Raw genomic sequence first — 21904 nt, forward strand, 5'->3', positions numbered from 1 at the left:
CAGGATTCTTTTCATATTTGGATTCTGTGTTTGTGCAGGTCCTGTGCTGTGCCCCCTCTAACGTGGCTGTGGATAATTTAGTGGAGAGGTTAGCCCGGTGCAAGGCAAAGGTCCTCAGGCTAGGTCACCCTGCCAGACTGCTGGAGTCTATACAGAAACATTCACTAGACGCCATCCTTGCTCAGAGTGAAAATGCAAACATCATTGCAGACATCCGTAAAGACATGGATAAAGCAATTGTAAGTATTTTAGTGTGTGTGTGTGTGTGCTCCAAGGTTATAACGGTTTTGATTTTTTAATTCGTTTTTATTTTATTTTAGTTTAACTTAGTTTTCAGAGTGTGTTTGCTAGTCGTAGTTTAGTTTCAGTTTTTCAGAAAGGTTTAGTTTTTATATATGTAGTTGTGATATATTTGAGTGGAGCTGCTCGGGAACGCCAAACAAATTTTAGTGTAAACTAACAATAAAGTTGTATCGTATATTATCGCTATAAAACTAAAACTGAAATGATTCACATTCAGTTTTATTTTATTTTTATTAGTTTTTTAACCTAGCTATATAGTTTTGAGTTTAGTTTTATTTTTTCTTGAAGGTTTTAGTTTTTATTTAGTTTTAGTTTACAAAAAAAAATTTTCACTGCTTATTTTTGTTTTAGTTTACTATAATAACCCTGGTGTGCTCCTAATAGCATGTGTGACATCTTGAACGGTTTGGAATATATATATATTATTATTTTTCTCAGAAGGGAATAAAGAAGATGCGTGAAAAAGGAGACCGGGTGAACTTTAAAAGGGAACTAGGGGAGCTAAGAAAAGAGCTGAAAACCAGGGAATCAACAGCCATTGCCCAGATCCTAAAAAGTGCAGATGTTGTGTTATCAACTAACACAGGTCAGTATTATCCTTGAGTGGAGAAAATGTACTTCAGTCGTTGCAGTGATGATAAAAGGCAATTAGAGAGCACTTGTCTGTGTCTGCAGGTGCTTCTGGTGACGGCCCTCTGAAGTTCCTGCCAGCAGGGCATTTTGATTGGGTGGTGATAGACGAGTGCGCTCAGGCCCTGGAGAGCAGCTGCTGGATCGCCCTGCTCAGAGCGCGCAAGTGCATTCTGGCTGGAGACTACAAGCAGTTACCACCTACTATCAAATCACAAGGGTAAAGTTTTTATGCATTTCTTGATAAATAATTTGTCCTGTGACAACAATTAAAACATTTTCTATAAAGCCCCTGAAAACATATCTGAAGTCTTTCGTCATAACATTAAATAATTGTGACAAAATAAGAAACAATCAGAGATTAGCTCTTAACAAGTTGGGATGTTTTTTTCCGAGCTTTAACACTCAAATCTGCCTTATCAGGACGGTGTTGTTGTGGTGTCTCTCAAAAATAAAACTGCTCTAACTTTGGCAGAAAATGTGTGTTCTCTTTAGGACTCCATCGGCCAAATTGAGAAGCTGATTGAGAAATACGTTCTCAGAAAGTTTGCTGCACATTTTTTTCTTTTTGTGCTCCACAGGGCTGCATCAAAAGGCTTGTCTCTCAGTCTTATGGAGAGACTCATCCAGATGTATGGGGACTCGGTGGTCCGGATGCTAACAGTTCAGTACCGCATGCACAGTGCCATCATGGAGTGGGCCTCCAAAGAGATGTACCAGGGAAGACTAACAGCTCACAGCTCTGTAGAAAGACACTTGTTAAAGTGAGTGCAAGCTTGATGATGGAAAGTATCTCACTTTTGTATTTCAGTGAATGATAACTCATTAAAGTGTTAAAATTATGTCTTTGATGCAAAAGAGATCTACCAGAAGTCGCCTGCGTTGAAGAGACCAGTACGCCACTTCTTCTTATCGACACTGCGGGCTGCGGTCTGAGTGAGATGGAGGTCACAGATGAGCAGTCCAAAGGCAATCAAGGTTAGTCATTTTAATTGTAAAAAATAATAATAATTGTATTACAGTTAGGGTGTTGTGGGATCTAATCGTATGTTTACTTTATCCTCAGGTGAGGTAGACATTGTTGAATTGCACATAAAGGCCTTGACTGAAGCTGGGGTTAAGGCTAAAGACATCGCTGTTATTGCTCCGTACAATCTACAAGTAAGTCACTGATTGATTTGAGGAACTGTAAAATAGATCTTAACTCAACTGCTACTACTGTACTGTGTCAACGCAATAATACATAGGTTAAGTGTCCATATATTTTGAATACAAGATTTACACTTTCACAGTCATAAAAATAAAATCCCCCAAAATGAAAAAATGTAGCCTGAAATCCAGACCCAAACCTGAAAGATTAAGGGTCTGGTATTGAGTAATGAAAATGGCCCAACTCGAGGGGCGGCACCAAGCATGCATTTGAAAATCTCACTGCACGCAATTGGCTAACACAACGACCAATCACAACAATACACGGGGTGGTGTATCCAGAGCCCCATACGCTTAGCTACCAGCGGAGCTAACTGGTAGATTAAACTGTCGTCATCTGTTTAGCTCACCTCTGGCCCGCCTATATCAGATACACTGATGTGATTGGTGCAGCAGGCTACAAGGGCATAGTTAATGAGCATCATTACTGAATGCCAGAGTGACTCGCTGAGCAAATTCAAATTGTGCTCTCGCGAGAACTCTGGATTTCCAGCGTAGAAAAAAATTTACTGTTAAAATAGAAATCTAAAGTGTCTCAAAAACACTCATTGATGTGATTTTTAATGATTTTATCTCTGTGAAGGTCGATCTTCTGCGTCAGAAACTTTCTGCGAGGCATCCGGAGCTGGAGATAAAGTCAGTGGATGGATTTCAGGGCAGAGAGAAAGAGGCTGTGGTGTTGTCATTAGTTCGGTCCAACAGAAAGGGTAATTTATTTTACTTTTGCTCCTTTTTTTTATTTCTGCCACGCCATGAACGTTGGCAGCATTCATTTATTCATTTGTTCATTCTTTTAATTTTAGGGGAAGTTGGATTTCTGGCAGAGGACAGAAGGATTAATGTGGCTGTTACACGTGCGAGACGTCACATCGCTGTCGTGTGCGACACCCAGACTGTCCAGAATCATGCTTTCCTGAAGTCCCTGATCAATCACATGACTGAGTTTGGCGAGGTCAGAACGGCATTTGAGTACATCCGAGACATTGTGCCACAAAACTACACCCGCGACCACAAAGACACAAAGACTTCTACGTCTGCCAGCAGCTCCACGTCCACCAAACAGAAGGTCAAAGATCAGCCTCCCAGCAGGGCCAAGCAACAACAAAAGAAGTCCACTGGTAGCAGCAGTAATGGAAATTCTGCTGGTACAGAGAAGAACACAAAGTCCTGCATAACCGCACTGACAGAGGAAGAGCAGAAGAAGAACAGATATGCTGAGATCAGAGCGCAGGTGGAGAGCGTTCTAAAGGCCTCAAATCAGAGTGAACTACAGTTCCCATCATCGTTTAACTCTCATGACCGCTTGCTGGTCCACCAGATTGCTGAGGAGCTGGGCCTCGTGCATGAGAGTAAAGGCGAGGGGAAAGACAGGTGTATTACTGTCGCCAGGCCCCTGGTGCCAACACCTGCTGAGGAGCCAAGACAAGAAGAAGATGAAGAAGCTCAGGAAGAAGAAACAGTCCCTAATCCCCAAATAGAGCCGCTGTGTCAACCTCCATTAGACCTCAAAAGTTTACATTTGGAGCGAATGAAGAGGGAGCAGCAGAAGAGGGAAGAAAATGCTCAACAAAAAAAGCAACAGAACAACATCCCACCAGCTCAGGCCCAGTCATTAAAGAAGCCCAAGTCGGCTAAAGGTTTGTAATATAATCCTCTAATTTTAAAGTGTTATTTTTAACCTGTCTGTTCCGATATGTTTGCGACAATTCAGCTCTTACCATTTCTCTCCCAGGAAAGAGCCGAATGAAGGCAGGCGCCTGCGGCATCGCTGCTGCCGCCACTCCAGATGATGACTTTGACACACTTATCAACGCTGTCATTAAGGCCGACAGTGTATGCAGTTTTGTCAAGTGTAAAGCTTCCGTGCTGACACTTGGACAGCTTTGCCTGTTCTGCAACAGGCAGTATTGTCTCAGTCATCATATACCAGAGGTAAGACAGGAACAGACCCTAACCAAATAGTAGTTGTTTTGGTTTGTGGATTTTTAGTATGTTGCTGTATTGAAAATGCATGGATGACGCCAAGTATTTTAAAAGTCTGTGTATTGATATCTCACCACAAGTGTGAAAAATCAATTTCTTAAATATAAGAAAATTGTGGTTTTCTGATCTGATTGTCATGCTGTTAACCCTTTTTAGGTTCACGGCTGTGGGGATAAAGCCAAGTCTCATGCTCGGATGAGAATAAGCAAAGAAGGCGTTCTTTACGCCGGGAGTGGGAAAAGAGACAAAACCATGGACCCCAGTAAGAAAGCCTATCTGCAAAGGAAACTGGACTCTAAACTGAAAGATATGTCATCACAGAGGAAACCAAAAAAAGACAAAGAGAATGAAAGTTAATGATACCAAATCAACTCTATAATTAACATAACTGGAGACTTTGTTTTTGAACAAGATTAAACAATAAAAATGTTTGAAAGTATTAAGTTGATCAAATATACAGTATGTTGCCTTTCTAACCTTCATTGGACACAGTTTGGTATCATACAATTTGCTGCTGAATTTTTAAATTGAAACTATGCAACGTGTTCCTTAGGCCTAGCACCTGTAACACACACTCAACAAAGTCTTCTTCAACTCTAGTGCCATGTGTTTTCCTGTATGTCACTCTACCCTATAAACACTGTTACTGTCAGAGGACAGATTGTCAGTGGGATGGACATTTCCCCCACTGCATACAATCCAGGGGAGAAGTAGGGGAAAATCCTCTCTGTAAATCTGTCTTTGAATGCGTGTATTGTTGTCAAATCAGCAGCGTTGATGAAAACGACCTTTCCTTTGTCATAGTCCAGCTGTACAGTAATCTTCTCAGGCTTCTGCTTCAACACGAGCTTGGTGGGAGGCGAGGTCTGGGCCCAGAATGAGTCTCTATTGCACAGGCCGATGACCCAGAAACCCTCGCTTGGGTTTAGGAAGACGCTACTCTTCCTCTTGATGGACTCTTGTGCCACTCCGATGTACCAGTCTTTGCCCTGGCCCACCTCCACGGTCCAGCTGTGCTTCCCGGATGTGAAGCCGGTCGCTCCCAGCACACACATGCGGCTGGTGCAGCGTTCGGGGTTGTCAGGTAGGAGCTGCTTACTGCTGTATTGTACACAGGTCAACTCTCCAGAGAACTTTAAGTTGGACTGGGCAGTGTTTGGATCCAGGGTGATGGGAACTGAAAGTATAAACAAAATTCAGTATGTTGAAAATACTTCATCGTAAACTTTACCTTTTAAGCCGTTGTCTGTTCGCCTACCACATGTGACGATGTTGGCCATCTTCTTCCAAATTCCAAACCTCAGTAATCCCAGATGCTTTGCTGAGTTGATCAGGATATCTCTGATACACTCTGGCTCTTGAATGTTGCATTTGGCCCTGAAACATATTGAAGTAATCACTACATTGTATTATGGAGAGGGGACAGTTGGTATTCCTTTTGGGAGATGGTGAGTTAGGCATACCTCTTTTTTGTCTGCTTGTAGTCCTTAAGTTACCGAAAGAAAGTGGAAAAAAATGAATTAACAAAATATTAGGTGTGTAGCTATATGCACATCACATGTTCAACGCTTTGGAAAAAAAAATAAAATAAAATTAAAAAAAAATATATATATATAGGCAGGTATTTGGTTTATGACCAAATACCTGGAAAACACACTATGTACATGCTAACACATTAAACTAAAACGGTGAACATGGTAAACTTTGTACCTAAAACATTAACATGTTAGCATTGTCATTGTGAATGTGTTAGCATGCTGTCGTTAACATTTAGCTCAAAACACCACTGTACAAGTAATTACAGATGATTTTTAATTAACATACACTAACATACATGTATGTTATTGTCAAGAATGTGGACAACTATCAACAAACTATACCTTAAATATATCTAACTTCAAAATATGGAAGTTTACTTCAAATGTTTCATATTCTTGGTTTGACTTCAGGCTTGGACAATAAGAGGTTATTAAATGAAGGTGTTTATTGAGTTTTTTGTATTTTATGTGTATGTTATTAGACAAGTATGATGTAGGCCTATATGTGTATAGTGGTGAAACAATGTTTTTTGTTATGAATAAGATTTCTTTTTGTGTAACATATATATATATATATATATATATAGTTGTACATATAGTTGTACATAATGGCTGTAAATGTACCTGTAGAAATGGTAAGTCCTTTGCTCTGAGGGCTTCCTCAATATCACTGATGGTGGAAGAAAGGGTTTTGATCTGGCCCTTGATGTTTTCCAGCTTCTCATACATCACCTGGGTTTTAATTTCCTCTTCCTGTTTAAGCACCTTTAGTCTACTGTTTTCCTGCTCCTGAAGAAACTGGCGTAGCTTCTCAAACTCCTCCTTAATCGCTTCCTCAACTTGATAAGCTTGGCTCTGTAATGTTGAGAGAGCTGGTTATTTTGACAGTAAATCAAATATATGTTTGAGTGCCGTACTGATGGATTTTTGGGCCGAAAGTGAATTTAACACTAAAGATTCAGAATTTAAATGTCCAACAGTTAACCTCCATAAATAGTGAAATATAACTCTTACCTGTATATAGTTTTTGGTTTCCTCCCAGTGCGCCTTGGTCTTGTTAAGTATTCTGAGCTTTTCCCTCAAAGACTCCAGCATGGCTGAAATTTCTGTCTGAAATGTTTAAAAAAAAAAAAAAGTTCATTAAAGGTGCTCTAAACGATGTTGGGTGACTGTACTTCTTGTTGACGTTCAAAGTATTTTCAAACAAAACGAGGCTAGCTCGCCCTCCCTCCTCCTCATCCCGTCCCCTCTCCCTCCCTTCTGTGCTTCCGAGCACTAACCCTCCAACCGCCACCCCCAAATCCTTCTTGTTGGTTATTGGCTGGAACGCTGGAAGACTGTTTGTTATGTTTGGTGGTGCAGGTTGGTCAGTTTGTTTTTGTTGGCGTTTGTGGAGCCTGGGCTGTCTACAGAGACCGTTTTTTTTACAGTGTGTTCAGGGGACAGACAGCTCGTGGATAGTGAGGAGATGTTTGCTGTATGTGACAAAAAATGTTGTAGCCTAAAAAACGCTGTGACATCGCTTAGAGCACCTTTAAGAGTCCGGGAGCTATAACAATGAATCTCTTAGTCGAGTCAAAATGTTTATTTGCAATTTCTCTGATAATCAATTAGCTGCTTTTCTGTTTTATGTAATCGTTAACACAATTTCAGACTGGTTGGTCTGGGAAATTGTGATGGACACTTTTTACAGACTAAAAGATAAATCAATTAATTGAGAAAACAATACAAAGTAGTTGTTAGTTGCAGCCCTATAAAATCCCCTTCTACACCTAAAAAAGACTAACCACAGTAGCAACACATCTTTGCTCTCGCAGATAACTAATTGTGTTTCTTCTGTTTCTATTTTTACCTTTTTCTGTTGGGCCCCCTCCTCCACTGGACAGCACTCGTGAACTTTATGCTGTTTTGACGATTGGCAGACGAGACAGATAAGCACTTCGTCATTCTGACAAAAAAGCTTCAGCTTCTCATTGTGAAGCAGGCAAACTTGTTGATTCCTGCTTGTCTTTTGCACTTGATATTCGTCCACAGCTATCTTTAGTAGCAAATTAATAGGAGGCCTCCCAGGGACAGACACAGTGCGACACACAGGGCATTCTCGACATCCTTTCCATTCCCAGAACTTCTGTAAACAAACTTTGCAAATATTGTGGCCACATTTTAGTAGAACAGGAAGGTAATAAATCTCAGAGCAAAGAGGACAAAGTAAGTCCTCTTCAGAGAAAGAAGTTGCTGCCATCAGGCTTAAGGGTTCCTGTGAAGTGAGGTGACAGGAAAACGTCCTTCCTGCCCCTGTAGTGTTGTGACTAGGCTGTACAACCTTGAACACTATGCTGGCAAACTAGTATGACTGGTTAAATACGCATTCCATAGTATACAGTATTCCACATACAATGTCAAAACCGTGTGTGTGTGTGTGAGAGAGAGAGAGAGAGAAATAGACATTCACTTTCGGTGCACTTTATTTTCCATATTCACCACAATAACATGGTTTGACTCAAAGCATAAATATATTAACAATGCATTTTAGTCAGACATTAAACCATGATTATATCAACATGATGAAAAACATAATTCTACATGTAGTTAAATGTTGTGTTATTGCTGCATTAATCCTCTGAGGGCAAAGCTTAGAGGCAAAAACAGAGGTAGTTAAAGATGAGTGGCTGTGCTGTCACTGAAATCTTATTTATACCCCAGAACCAAGAATAAAAGGTTTAGACAATATCCATGCTTTAGAAGAGTTTTACATTGACTATACTACAGGTAAACAGACAGTAAATCAACATTATTTTGGATGCAGGGACCTCAAACAAGAACCAGGCACTGTTCAAGTGGTGAGGTCCAGCAGTGATGTGTGAGAAACATAAGTGCTTGTGCAGTAAAAGTAAATGTGTTGGTCTCTCTTCTCATGCTGTCAACCTACTCACATGTTGTATAGAGAGAGTACAAAATACTTCATTTTTTAAAGCTGCAGTATTGTTTATTCCTCAAGTTGGGTTATATATGTTTGCTTTCATTATGAATGTTTCAAAAAGGGTTAATAAAGAAATGATTTTGTCCCCGCAGCACCAACAATTTATCCTGTTTTGACCATATGGTTGAACTTATGTGTTTCACATCAAGGTTTTTTAAAAGAGTACTTTTGTACACTGCAACTAGTCTTACTAAAATTTAGTAAGAGTTTACAGTTTGAGGAAAACCGACTGTATATGAAAAACCTTGTTTCAGCCACAATGATTTTTATTTGACATGGCTTTTTTTTGTCCCAAATCACAATGTCTCAAATAAATTGAACAAATATATAAGGAATATGAATGATAAAAGCCACTGAATATTAAGAAATACTATAATAAACAATTCCGAAATAAGTAAATATAGTTACATGGATACATAATTTGATGTAATCCTCTGCTGCTTGGCATTGTAAATACATGCAACATTAACTGATGTGATAGTTTTTTGGCTTTCTCCCTAAAAACACCTTACAATGCCTCTGCAAGTAAATTATCTCAATCTGACTACTGACATTTTACCAATTAATATTTACATGACTACAAATGAAAACACTACATTAAAACATACTGTATCTCCTCTAAATAGTTATCTGACAAGTGTGTAATTGGTCAAAGAAGATCCTTTCCCAATAGGTTTCCTTCTCAACGATATTTGTCCTTAAATTGCAACAATATGTTGATGTCAGACTTAAGAGTAAAACATGGACAGAAAAGGAATTTCTATGAACACAATGTGTGTTGATCCGGCTCCTTAATCTCAGTGAATAAGGAAAGAAACAGTTGCATGAACCTGTTCTGTAAAGACATACTAGTTTTTGAATGGTTAAGAGATTTTAGCTCATTTTAGGTTTTACAAAACAAACCTTTTAAACAAATTAACATGAGAATAGAATGTACATGAATACAATAATAAATATACCATGTATGAAAGTAGTTAAATTCAGAAATGGCTCTGTGTTCCGATAAAAAAATGTTGATAAAAGAAAAAGTGGATGTTGTGTAAAAGGCAATCGGACTATGAACAACAAACCCTGCGATTCAGATCACTGAAGATCATTTCATCTTGATTTACGAAAAACAATTCTAATGCATGAAATAGCAAATACAAGTTATAAATGCTCTTTGGACGGTCCATATTCCTCTAGATTTAAATTCTGCAACAAAAAGGCCAGTCATCAGAGACAATGTAGGCTCTTTCTTCTGCAGCTTAAATTGAAATGTAACACTGTCAGTTATACCTCCTCAGCCAGCTGTAACTCACAGACTGATGTCTGTTAATAAGATGGATGCCTTGAATGTGTTCTCAGAGCCGTACTCTGTGACACTCTGGGTTGAGTTCAGCATCCTCTTCACAGAGCAGTGAATTATTACTCCTCAAACATCTTCAGCACATCCCGAGGCTGCCTGTTTCTCTCAGATCAGTCAGGAGCCTGGGAGGCTTCACGCTGTGTCTGCGGATCCAACGCACAAACACAGTCTCACAATCACACAAATCCAGGTTTCATGGAGGACTTGAAACATTTAGGACAACCCTTTGTCCCGTTTGTCTGCAGACACCTGAAAGGATAAAGCAGCCGAGTGTCAACAGCTTTATCTGTCGGCTTGTAAGCCTGTTAAAATAAAGAAATACAGATAAATACACATCTCTGAAATGTTTGTCAAAAATTTGAAATAGTACGCTAAAACACCAACTTGAGATGGAAAATGTGGGAACAGGGTAAGGCCTGCAGTTTTTGGTCCCTGTCCCCGATGGACTCTCCACACATGCCACAGTAGAGCTCCAGCTCCTCGACACACTGCAGGAACTTCACCACCTGCTCTCTGAGCTCCTCCTGCTGCCCCCGGCTCCGATAAATCCCTTCACTCAGGCAGTGCACCTTTAGCGTACACAGCTTAAGATACAAATCAGAAAAAAGACAATGTGACATCATGTAGACCAGGGGTCACCAACACGGTGCCCGCGGGCACCAGGTAGCCCCCAAGGACCACATGAGTAGCCCTCAGGCCTGTTCTAAAAATGAAAATTGAATATTGATATCTGTTTCCCACCTTGTTAAGTCATTGTTGATAATTATTGATAATGACAAATCATTAACGTGATCAGTGTCTGCACATAGATGACTATCATTAATCATTAATAATCATATATAACTAAAGGCAAACTGAGCATATGTGTTATTTCAGAAGAGTGTATCAAACTGGTAGCCCTTCGTATGACTCAGTACCCATGAAGTAGCTCTCAGTTTCAAAAAGGTTGGTGACGCCTGATGTAGACTCTGCCTTACATCTGCCAGAGCAAATTCAACACGAGCTCGGAAGATTCTTCTGGTTCCCAGGCTAGTGTGTGGGGCTGGGCTGAAACTAAACATTACTAAAGGTAATCATTTTAATGTAAAAAAAAACTGTGAAAAATTCTGTTACAACTTCCCTAGAAGTTGATGTCTTCAGATGTCTTGTTTTGCCTGACCAATAATCAAAAACCCCAAAGATACTCAGATTACAATCATGAGTGACAAAGCATTTTGCTTAAAAAAAGACTAAAGCGATTATTCGATTATTAAACAAGTTGCAGATTAATTCTGTCAAATGACTTAATGATTAATCGACTAATAGTTGCAGCTCTACATGTATCCTGTGTAACATCAGTTACCTTGTTTCCCATCCCATCTGCCAATTCCTGTGCTCGCTGCAAAGAATCAAGAGCCTGGGAAATAAACATTGAGGCAGGGTGTGTCACAATTAGATTACATAATTACTACATTATTATGAGAAGCAATACAACAATTATATCAGTCATAAGACTGTGATATTTAAAGTGAGATAGATATATAATGATGGTACCTTGTCAAATTCTTTCTGCAGAAGCCAACACTTTGCAACTCCCAGGTAGACTTGTGATTGTCCGAGACGGTTTCCGATCTCAGTCATGATGCCCAGTGCAGACTCGTAGCGAGGGAATGCTTTCTAGATGGATGAAGTAAAATGCCAAAATAAAGCTCCCCATATAGATGCCAGAGCAACAAACAGTGTAAGGAAAATACTAAATAGTTGAGTCAAAACTTTCTATGAGAAATGTAAAAATATATATATCAAAAAGATAAAATCTTATTGTTAATCCAACAAGTCCGCACAAATGGTGGCACCTTACATCAGCGTCACGCCTGCAACGGTGTATGTCTGCGAAGTTTAGTAAGCACAGAGCCTGCAGAGGACGGTCACCGTGCTGCAGAGCAATCTTCATAGATTCCTGTTCAAGTGGAAGACAGGGGTTTTAGAGTCTGACCCCCTCACCTGTGAGACCACAATCTAATGATGGAAAATCATTTTGGATCATTTGGAAATTGGACTTTCAAGTTAGTCAGGTTTTTTTTTTATCAGTAGATACATTTAAATGAAATGGCAGTATTACACTATACAGTAACATAATGTATATTATGCCTTCTAAAATAAAGCCTAATATGGATGCAATTGGGTACATTTAACTCAAAAACAATCATTCTGTGGATGAGAGCATTAAGCAGAGAGTTGTTTATAATGAAAAGAAGTGCGAATCCTGAAACCGACGGTCATATTTAAACTACTTTTACAAATGGCATATTATTTCATTTAGCAGTTTCAAGATATTTTCAAATAAACCAGACTGATAAGTGATGCAAAATGTAAGACGTTGTTGTTTCACCTTTAGGACTCCTTTTGTACTCTGGTATTGTAAATATGACTACATTTGTAAATTGTTTGTCTAAATGCGTTTGGCAAATGTAATAAATCTGAAATGCATCCTGCTGTCTTGTTACTTTACTTTTGCACTCCAAGGCAATGACATCAAGTTATTTTTCACCCTCAGTACATAATTAGAACAGAGTAAAGACCAAAGCCACCCTCTTCATTAACACTTTAAACCAGCACCTCTGTGAGCATATTTTTGTCAAGGCCTGGTACAACAGAACAACTGGCACTTGCACCTGTCAGCAGCACAACATCTACTGTTTCTCCAGCTCTGACATCAAAACAGACAAACACATCAGGGGACAGCGCCTTTGTGAGGAAACAAAAACTGTCACATTCTTCACAAGTTATGCAAGTTTGTCTTTGTGGGGGGTGAGTCCCGTCTCTGACTGTTATCGTATGTTGGATAAAAACAATAAAACAATACCTCACAGCACTCCATGGCGTCCGGCAGGCGCTCCAGTTTCCTGTAGGCGACAGACATGTGGTACTGGCTCATGGCTCGATACTTGAGGCTCCAACCCTTGCCGTAGTCATTGACGAGCTCAGCTGCTTTGCAGGGAAAGAACAGGGCTTTCTCATAGTCCTGTTGGAAGAGGTTATTGATGAGTAAGTCCTTGCCCACAAATGGCAGTGTCTTAGACATTCTATTTAGAAACTACCAGCATGGACTTTTTGGTTTGTTATTCCTTCATAAGACAATTCAACCTTTGACAGTATTCAAACAAAGAACCTTTTAGAAAATTAGTATTTTTGATATACGTGTCTCCAATTGTTTCATAAAATAACGAGACATATGAGAGCATTCTTCAAACGCCACAATCCCATTGAAACCAATCCACCCTAGGAAGATGAGGGATTACTCTTACAAATCTCTGATGTCAAGGGTACTACATGAGCCCCCCGTCAGCCAGCCCACTCACTCCACCCTTGTTTAACAATGCCCAGTCCCACATGAGCTAACCATTGATGATGTTTGCTTGGATGCTTGGCAGTGTTATCATACTCCGACCACAAACACGTTGGCAACATCAGTATTGATTGCGCAATCAAGACACACTGTCCATGCAGTCCAATGAATGTTTCACCCAAACAAAATACCTGAGAAGTCTGCAATGATCAAAGTATTTTTTTTTTTACAGGAAAGGAAAGGTTCTTAATCAGACTCCTTGTATTATATTATGTGATACAAGAATACATTTTGAAGACATTTAGTCAAAAGGTAATGCTGAGCAAAGACTAGGAGGTAGTATATGCAGTGCAGCACACATTAAAATGATCAAAAGCTTTCAGAAAAATCAAATCTCATTGATTTTATACCTTAAGGTGGACATAGATGTTTCCCAGACTGCAGCAGACTCTGCACTCCAGCATCTTGTCGTCGTTGTTGTGTGCATAGCGAAGGGCCTTCTCGTAGCTCTCCAAAGCTTTCTGGAAGACACTGAGGCCCAGGAAGGCGTTGCCCATGCTAAGACACACCTGGCCGTTGAGCTGCAGGCTGACAGTGGTTCCCTGCATGTTTAAGCAGGTCTTACAATAGGACACCGTTTTCTGGAAGTCGCACAGCTTCTCGTTGCTGCGCGCTAAGTTCAGGTAGCCCTCTGTCAGGTAGTCTGGGTCCTCCATTTCTCTGGCTGTGTCGATTTGATCTAGAGCGTACTGCGAAGAGAGAGTGAGTGTGAGGTGATGGCAAATTGTGAATCAATAGATACTAAATAAAAAGATTTATATAAAAAATATATATAATTAGAAAGGCATGAGGCCTCTACTTTATAAAGTCCTCATTAAAGTTGGGTGAAAGAGAGTGGGTGCTGCTTGAGTAAAGATGGTTATGTCAACAAGACACCCCACACTGATACTCGGGTTGCAGGGCACTTATTTACTCAGCGTCGTGTGGAAGCCACAAATTAACCCATGCTTCTCAAGATTACTGTAAATGGAACCAAGAGGGTGACCTTTGACCTCTTCTTGTTCAATAGTCACTTGGACGTTGTAGAAGTGTTAAAATGCTACTACAGCACAAACTGTACCACTCCTGAGTGGAGATAATGATGACATAAAATCAATGGGATATTTAGTGGCACACACATTGCTGGTTGCATAACAAAATATGATCACACAATAGTAAAAATGTGAGAAATGTCTTTATGAATTATCTAAACCAAATGACAACACAGATATTTAGAGTAGGACACTGATTATATCTATAATTGGTTACTTAACTAGATTTTTATTTTGACATATTTTATTAATCCCGCCAGGGAAAAAAAGTTATTAAAATTATTGAATGTAGCATACTGTTATTTAGGAGGCTTACCTTGAGCATATCTTTATATTTTCCCATTTCTGAGTGAGCTGTGATCAGGCACCCCAACACCCGAAACTTCCCTCCAGGATCTGAGGTCTTCTCCAGCACTTTTGTCCAGACATGCAGGGCTTTGTCTGTCTGGTTGGACTGATACAACCTCAGGCCCTTCTCTATCTGCTGCTTGGTTTGGTCCTGGCCCATCTCTGGTGCAAGGCGCCTCATAAAAATATTCATTCGTTTAGGCCATGCAATTTCAGTGAGGCAGCAAGAAAGTAGATCCTTGCCATGCACAGAACAACTCTGAAGAAGATCCCTTGAAGACGATCCTCCGAGAGGCCGCTGCCAGAAGTCCTGCCAGATCCCGCTCTCTCAGCTCCGGCTGTGCTGAGATGGAGAGGAAACTGGATCCACCAAAGTAAAACGGCAACACACCAAGACCATTATCACCAGTCGCTTCGTGGAGAGCTGGAAGGCCAGAAAAATATCTTCCCCATTTAACCCTGCAATGATCCCCTCTCACCATCAAGTGTTCAAAAATTCTCCCTCAGATTTCCGCTTGAAAAATGCCAAAGAAACACGTTTCCCGGCAGAGTGCTAGCAGTGATATCCCAGAATATCTGCTCCCTCCACACCCCAGCAAAAGGAATTCTCAGCCCCCCCCCCCCACCCTGCCCCTGTGTCCAACCCCCTCCACCTTCCTCCTACTGCTGGCGCTACAGCAGATGGCCTTGTCACTCTAGACCATGTGTCCCTTCAGGAATTCTGTCCTTCCATCAGCAAGCAGTCCCAAGGTCACTACAGCTCCTAGCGATCTACCTTTGCACTAAACCTCACTCACTGACCAAACACTGGACTACACATTTACACATTACAACCCTCTGGAGCATTAAACACACATCCACAAATTGATCTCACCAGACTCTCACACGTGGGACTGTGAACTGTGATATAGGGGCTATAAACAGCGTTATTGCCCAACATTAAGCGACTGCACGTCAGATGGTGCTCGTAGTGGCCGTCAGTTCCTATTGCGTGTTCTTATGGAGGCGCATATGTGCCCCCAGAAACCCCCACCCCTCATCTTGGCGTCAGCAACTGATGCCTAGAATAGTTCACAAAGTCTGACATGTTACTGGGCTTGGGTTTCAGCTGCACAGCCTCCTGCAACACATCAATGGGATCAAAGTTTTGGCCTCTCTGTAGTAGCTTTCTCTCCTTCAACTCCCCTTTTCCTCCCCCAAGGACAAAACAGGCACCTTTACCACCTCGCCATTCACAAGATGCATTACCAATCCAAAGATAAATACTGTTAGGGGTTATGTCTTTGTTGTGGCAAAGCTTTAAATAGCTACGCCGCAACAAAGCACACCCTTTCTAAATGCATCGCTGTATAATTGCAAGAATGAAAGATCCTAAATCTCTGGTAATAAATGGTTAATGCATAAAGGCTAAAGGGCCATAAATATTAGAGATGAGCCGATACCGATACCAGTATCGGTATCGGCTCCGATACTGCCTAAAACGCTGGTATCGGTATCGGAAAGTACTGGAGTTAATGCACCGATCCAATACCATGTAATAAAGCTCTAAAGAAAATCTACGTTAAAGTAGTTTATTTATGTTCTTTTTCCGTTGACTGTCAAACTGGATAATAAAAGAAAGTTCTGGGGCATTCATTGTTTGTGTTTGTTCATGTTTCACAAAGAGTTTAACCTGAGCCAGGCCGACAACAAAGATAAAGAAATCATATCACATCCATACAGGGATAGTAGTATACAGTTGTTAAAACATAAAATATATGACACACTGGTATCGGATCGGTACTCGGTATCGGCCGAAACGCAAGTTCAGGTATCAGAATCAGTAGCGGGAAGCAAAAAATGGTATCGGGCCATCTCTAATAAATATCAGAAAAACAGTGACAGCTTGTATAGTAGCTACAGCGATATATTTCCCATTTTTGATTTCAGTTGAACATACATCAAAAAATACAATCTCAAGACAAGAAACTGTGAAAAATTGAAAAGTTAGAAAACATCCTCTGTTATCATGTTTATGCACATTTGACTTCAAATTTGACATCTGAGAATATTTAACCTATAACATCATGATACATTTATTTACTTACGATATACCGAAGGATGTTTTATGTTTTTACACTGAAGTTTGTCATGCGTGTCAATAAACAAGCAGTGCACAGGAAATAATGTTGATTAGTTCATCACTAATTACAGCATCAATTGTCAATGACTTCAATTGTTTGACTTCTCAGCTACTTCTAAGTGTCCACAATGAGAAACACTGGAATAATAGAGGAAAGAGACACACACCGCTGAACTGTTTCTACTGGTCTGGTGTCAGAATGGAATGAGTGACACAGAAACCAGCTGAGTAAATACATTTAAAGCAGGTCTCCTCACAGGATGTCTGAACAGTGAAGTCATGGCAAGTTATCCAACAGTCTTCCCTGATTCCTCCGTGGCAGCTGTGTGGATCGCATTATGAACATCCAGAGGCTGGTTTAGGCCAAAACAAACTGCCAGTTTGTGAGGAGGATTTTTATACCTCTGATAACGGAGACGACAGATGTGGCCGGATTAAACTTTAATGTGTTTGCGTCACCTTTCTTACATTTGTCCCTGAAGACGTATATGCAGCCGTTACAGCTGGCCACCTTCCACAGTGAAGGAACGCAGCTCCACACCTCAGGGAAGCGCAGGCGGGTGAAGCTCTCCAGCAGAGGGTTGTAGCACACCAGGGAGTCTCCCTCTGCTACGATGAAGATCACATCCATGTGGACCGCAGCGTGCATGCAGCCCGCGAACGGTAGCATGTAAGGTTTGATCTGGCACTTCTGGGAGGCGGTGTCAAAGCACTGAATCAGTCGGGACGGCTTAGTAAAAAAGTCCATGTCATTCTCCTCCCCTCCAAGCAGGTAGATGGTACCTCCCAGGTTTACACCAGCAGCCCCGGACACTGCAGTGTCCAGCTGACTGGTCTCTATCCACATGTTGTCCTTCACTGTGTAATAGATGACGGCGTTAGAAAGTGTGTCCTGCAACGTCTTACCTCCTAGAGAGTAGATAGCGTCCTCAGTAGAGACAGAGACCATTGTATGGTGGAGGCGGTCTCTGGGCAGTGGGGCGCAGCGCTCCCAGTCCATGGTGTGCATGTTGCACTTCCACATGCGGCGAGGGATGGACCCCCCCACCACATACAGGTCACCGCCGTGTTTACAGGCTGCAGTGATCTGATGGCATAAACTGTTCTGGCCGCTTACGCTGATCGCATCATCCTCGTCACAGTGAAGCGACACAGCCAGGGAGTGAGTCCGTGCCTCCTCTTTACCAATCAGGTAAATGTGGACATTTTCACCGATTTCCTGTAGACATACAAGATAAAGACATATCAGACATCAGAGATACAAATAATTACAGCAGACATTAAATGAGAGCACCCTCTTTAAATATATTCTTCAGCTCTAGATGAAAGAATGTTACCTTCAGATTTTCTTGGAGGATACAAGAAAACTCCTCTCTCTCCACCTTGTTGTGGTTTATCCACGACTCGATGGCCATTGTTGGATTCTGGGAGCTCGGAACTCCATCTGAACACAAACAAACACAAGACAAGACAAATAGACAGACCTAGCGAGTGAGATTAATACAATTTATATTATTTCTTTGGCATTTCCCCTTTGTTGGATAGTGAAGTGAAGTGAAGAGGCAGACAAGAAACAAGGGGGGCGGTTGGCTAATTTCATAATTTAAACAGGAGCATTTTCAGTTACCAGGACGCCCCATAAAATGTGTATTCAAGGTGACAGGACTATAACTGTTGCATGTTTAAGCTAATTACAAATTATGTATGATGTCATCACTGCTAGCCATTATGATTTGGCAAGGAGTAATTTAAACAATACAGCAAATGTCTTGTAATAAATGGAACAACACTGTTTCAGATGTTTTGGCACTTAGAGATAGGACGGCAATGGGTAATACCTTTGATGATGTCCAAGAGCAGACAGAGAGGCAGATTAAGAAATTCTTCAGTCTGATGCACCTGGGCCAGGTGGATCTTAGCACAATGCTTGGCTGCAGTATACAACTCCTGGTCACTGTGTCTGTCTGCAAGCCACATCACCTGGGCAAAAACAGGTAATCATTACACTGATACTACACAATTATATATTATCAAGCAGCAGAGGCTTGTGAAAGCAGTGGATCACCTGCAGGCAGTTCTTGACCTCTACTGTGCGTGAGAGGAAGCGGGAGCATTCCTCAAACAGTGCAGTCAGTTGGTACATATCTGCCATCTCATAGGTGTCCTGAAGCTCCTCCACCCTCAGTTTAATCGTGCCGTGGTAGATGTAGTCAATCAGCAGCTGAAAGACAGTGGCACTGACATCCTTCAGCTCAATAGAGCGGTTGTGGGACTCTTTGAGGTTGGAGGTGAACATGGTGCGGAAAAAACTGCTCTGTGCCGAGAGCACCAGCCGGTGTAGGTGAAACTCTTTGCTGTCCACGGTGATGGTGACATCAGCGAACAGGCCGTCCTCCAGACACAGGTCCATGATGCTCTTCACCACCCGGCTGGAGTGGGAGCGGTCGGTGAAGGTGTATCCCAGGAAGTAGTTCTCCTCTCCCACAGAGCCCCCGACACTGAGGCCCCCCTCCTCACTGGACTCCATCTTTGCTTCTTGCCTGACAAAGTCACCAAACAACACTGTATCCATTTACACTCAGTTGCCAGTTTAGAAGATATATCTAAAATGAATGCAGTCTAATACGTAACACAATAAAGATGCCCTCCACTCAAAAATGTGTTTTTCTTATGTTTATGTCCTGTAAGATCTCTGACAGAGATTCAAACGTGTCCAGGGCAAGCTAGATTTGGTACGTCACAAAGTTGAAAGCCATTCGCTGTCTAACATGCAAAAGCGTAGAAAAGAAACCTGAAACCTCCAGCACAGAGCGGACTTGTAATTACAGACAGCGATATTATTGTATATTTCACAACTACTAATGCTGTGTCAGCCACTGATGGTTACAACAAACAACATAAACAAATATAAGATGCTAGCTACACTTACCATTCTGATACATCTGCTTGTTGCTGAATTTAGTACACAACAGACTCCTCATCTCCGCATGAGGCTGGGTCTGACTGAGACTCAAACGTGTATGGCTGAAACTGTCGGATGTTGATGATGACCTCTACGCTAGCCATCTTGATGCACATTGCTCTTTCTCACTGAGAAAGAAAGAGCTTGTTTTTTTGTACTTTTTATGTGGGAAATTCATGTTTAACAAGACTTTTCACATAAGAGTATATTTACAAACTATAAAATAGGGTTGGGCAATAGATTACCATTTTATCGATACTGTTATGATGAGACTAGATATTGTCTTAGATTTTGGATATCGTAATAACATAATATGGCATAATTGTTGTCTTTTCCTGGTTTTAAAGGCTACATTACAGTAAAGTGATGTAGTTTTCTAAACTTACCAGACTGTTTTATCTGTTCTATTATTTTCCCACTCATTATAGCCACATTATTGATGATTGTTAAAAATCTCATTGTGTAAATATTTAGTGAAAGCACCACTAGTCAACCCTATAATATTGTTGCAATATCGATATATAGTATTTGGTAAAAAATATATTTGTGATATTTGATCTTCTCCATATGTTAGAAACTATAAACAACATTCATTTGTTCCTAGTGACAATAATATGTACTAAACAGGAGATTTTTTTGGTGGACTTTAATAGTGGTGACAGAGTCAAACACATTTGAGCATTTCTGTACTGCAATTTCTTGTTACCTATCAGCCGATTTATCAATATACAGTATATAAAGTACGCTAATATCGGCGCGCCTGATTTATCCCTCTAGCGTTGGTGTTGATCGTGTATTGGTAATTTTGGAGACTGTATTATTAAATTGTATTGCATTTTACTGAAAGGTGTTTCTAATCATTTCTCCACCTCATTTATCTCAACTAAAGACTACACACATACCAGTAACGTTACAGCACAATACAAAACAACGACAAACTCCAAAATCACCACAGTTAAATTAACACCCCTCTGAAACTGTTTAAACAAAAAATGAACATGATCACCTTTATAAAAGTCATACTTATTGCATGACTGTTAAATTAGACTGCATTAGTTTTAGCTACATTAAAAATAATGTGATAAGAGTGTTTATCGCTATAATATGCAAAAAAGGCAGCTGCTCCAAAGCTTGGTTATGTTGCTATTAAATCAGCTAACGTTAAATGAAAGACGTTTTTAATTTTTATGTTTGTTAAGTTAACGTCAGAGGCTCTGTCTGACAGGCTAACGCTAGCTATGTTGTGTTTACGGTTAGCACAAACAAAATCCTAGGATGGCAATGGCATGGGGAAGGCATGACCCGCCCTACTCTCCCCCTGATTGGCTACTACTCGTTGCCTCCGTTGGTTGGGTTGGCTAGGTTTACGCAAGAGGAGTGGGTTTCTGGTGAGAATGTCAACGTAAGCCAATCAGAGGCTAAGTAAAGCAGAGCAGGGCGGGACATGCCTCCGCCATCCTAGGAAAAACAATCGCTTCCTACGGTTATACAGAGCAGCCCACAGCTGGCTAACGTTTAATTGAATCACAATTCAACCGCGATATCATGGAGGTAGAGTTATAACTAGGACTGAAAATGAGGCAAAAGAGTCATAACGCTTAAAAAAAAAAGAGTAGTAAACAATCGTCGTTACCTTTATATCCAGGAGCAGCTGAACTCTTCACCGGAAGTAAATCAACTTTTTCATCGGTCAGATACGAAACGAGTCGCTGGTATCAACTGGTGCTGCTGCCTCCATGTGGTGGAGCTGTGTTACTACAACTGTTATTTTGGAAATAGGATAGGCCTACTTCTAATGCAAATAATGCTGTAGACATTCTACTAAATACGTCATTTTAAGTGAGAGGAGTCAGTTATGTAGGTTGGACACTTAACTAATTACGTAATTAGCTACATAGTTAATGACTCCAGGGCATGTTGTGATAAAGATAATGCCTTTGTTACAGCATGCACTGTATAGGTCTAACCTACAGCAACAGCATCGGATTTTAAGGTTATGTTATATATTTGTCTTATCCTATTCCACCTAAAACCAAAGAGGTGAGCTTTCAAATGACATTTA

At 40.7% G+C, this 21904-nt stretch overlaps 4 protein-coding genes across 5 annotated transcripts in view; 1 reads left to right on the forward strand and 3 right to left on the reverse strand.

Moving 5' to 3' along the window:
- The window catches only part of ighmbp2 (immunoglobulin mu DNA binding protein 2), a 21321-nt gene extending 16757 nt beyond the window's left edge, over window positions 1-4564 (forward strand). The window contains exons 9-18 of the mRNA XM_031282880.2: window positions 39-239; window positions 742-889; window positions 979-1153; window positions 1515-1697; window positions 1793-1911; window positions 2000-2094; window positions 2726-2849; window positions 2946-3779; window positions 3875-4074; window positions 4282-4564. Of these exons, the coding sequence (XP_031138740.1) occupies window positions 39-239; window positions 742-889; window positions 979-1153; window positions 1515-1697; window positions 1793-1911; window positions 2000-2094; window positions 2726-2849; window positions 2946-3779; window positions 3875-4074; window positions 4282-4482 (2280 nt within the window). The 3' untranslated portion in view covers window positions 4483-4564. The remainder of the gene's footprint in view (window positions 1-38; window positions 240-741; window positions 890-978; window positions 1154-1514; window positions 1698-1792; window positions 1912-1999; window positions 2095-2725; window positions 2850-2945; window positions 3780-3874; window positions 4075-4281) is intronic.
- A 123-nt stretch (window positions 4565-4687) lies between these two features.
- On the reverse strand, window positions 4688-8030 carry LOC116038454 (zinc-binding protein A33-like). Its single transcript, XM_031282885.2, has 6 exons — window positions 7516-8030; window positions 6678-6773; window positions 6288-6518; window positions 5589-5611; window positions 5384-5502; window positions 4688-5302 (listed from the first exon to the last, which is right to left on the reverse strand). Exons 1-6 carry the CDS (start codon window positions 7903-7905, stop codon window positions 4752-4754), a joined length of 1410 nt encoding a protein of 469 aa, XP_031138745.1. The 5' UTR covers window positions 7906-8030; the 3' UTR covers window positions 4688-4751.
- Window positions 8031-8113: 83 nt separating this feature from the next.
- Window positions 8114-15372, reverse strand: rapsn (receptor-associated protein of the synapse, 43kD). Its single transcript, XM_031282886.2, has 8 exons — window positions 14727-15372; window positions 13730-14068; window positions 12837-12995; window positions 11832-11930; window positions 11525-11647; window positions 11334-11387; window positions 10376-10575; window positions 8114-10240 (listed from the first exon to the last, which is right to left on the reverse strand). Exons 1-8 carry the CDS (start codon window positions 14949-14951, stop codon window positions 10168-10170), a joined length of 1272 nt encoding a protein of 423 aa, XP_031138746.1. The 5' UTR covers window positions 14952-15372; the 3' UTR covers window positions 8114-10167.
- A 1277-nt stretch (window positions 15373-16649) lies between these two features.
- kbtbd4 (kelch repeat and BTB (POZ) domain containing 4) lies at window positions 16650-21609 on the reverse strand. 2 transcript variants are annotated; one of them, XM_031283204.2, is made up of 5 exons: window positions 21476-21609; window positions 18946-19420; window positions 18719-18860; window positions 18218-18324; window positions 16650-18099 (listed from the first exon to the last, which is right to left on the reverse strand). In XM_031283204.2, exons 2-5 carry the CDS (start codon window positions 19405-19407, stop codon window positions 17239-17241), a joined length of 1572 nt encoding a protein of 523 aa, XP_031139064.1. In that variant the 5' UTR covers window positions 19408-19420; window positions 21476-21609; the 3' UTR covers window positions 16650-17238. The 2 variants fall into 2 exon arrangements, with proteins under 2 accessions (XP_031139064.1, XP_031139065.1); XM_031283205.2 differs by lacking the exon at window positions 21476-21609 and adding an exon at window positions 19810-19957.
- Between the last annotated feature and the right edge of the window lie 295 nt (window positions 21610-21904).

This window comes from Sander lucioperca, chromosome 7 (assembly GCF_008315115.2).
Source record: "Sander lucioperca isolate FBNREF2018 chromosome 7, SLUC_FBN_1.2, whole genome shotgun sequence".
NCBI classification, from domain to species: Eukaryota; Metazoa; Chordata; class Actinopteri; order Perciformes; family Percidae; genus Sander; species Sander lucioperca.

Bases quoted from the DNA above. Each gene is read 5' to 3' on its own strand.
- LOC116038454 (XM_031282885.2), bottom strand. From the start codon at position 7,905: ATGGCAGCAACTTCTTTCTCTGAAGAGGACTTACTTTGTCCTCTTTGC. The intron at 6,774-7,515 runs GTAAAAATAGAA...TAAACATTTCAG, and splicing joins AGGGGGCCCAACAGAAAAAG to ACAGAAATTTCAGCCATGCT. The intron at 5,303-5,383 runs GTAGGCGAACAG...TTATACTTTCAG, and splicing joins GGCCAACATCGTCACATGTG to TTCCCATCACCCTGGATCCA.
- rapsn (XM_031282886.2), bottom strand. From the start codon at position 14,951: ATGAATATTTTTATGAGGCGCCTTGCACCAGAGATGGGCCAGGACCAA. The intron at 14,069-14,726 runs GTAAGCCTCCTA...CTCTCTTCGCAG, and splicing joins AATATAAAGATATGCTCAAG to TACGCTCTAGATCAAATCGA. The intron at 11,388-11,524 runs GTACCATCATTA...TTTATTTCCCAG, and splicing joins TGCAGAAAGAATTTGACAAG to GCTCTTGATTCTTTGCAGCG.
- kbtbd4 (XM_031283204.2), bottom strand. From the start codon at position 19,407: ATGGAGTCCAGTGAGGAGGGGGGCCTCAGTGTCGGGGGCTCTGTGGGA. The intron at 18,325-18,718 runs GTATTACCCATT...GTTTGTGTTCAG, and splicing joins GCTCTTGGACATCATCAAAG to ATGGAGTTCCGAGCTCCCAG. The intron at 18,100-18,217 runs GTAACATTCTTT...GTATGTCTACAG, and splicing joins TCCTCCAAGAAAATCTGAAG to GAAATCGGTGAAAATGTCCA.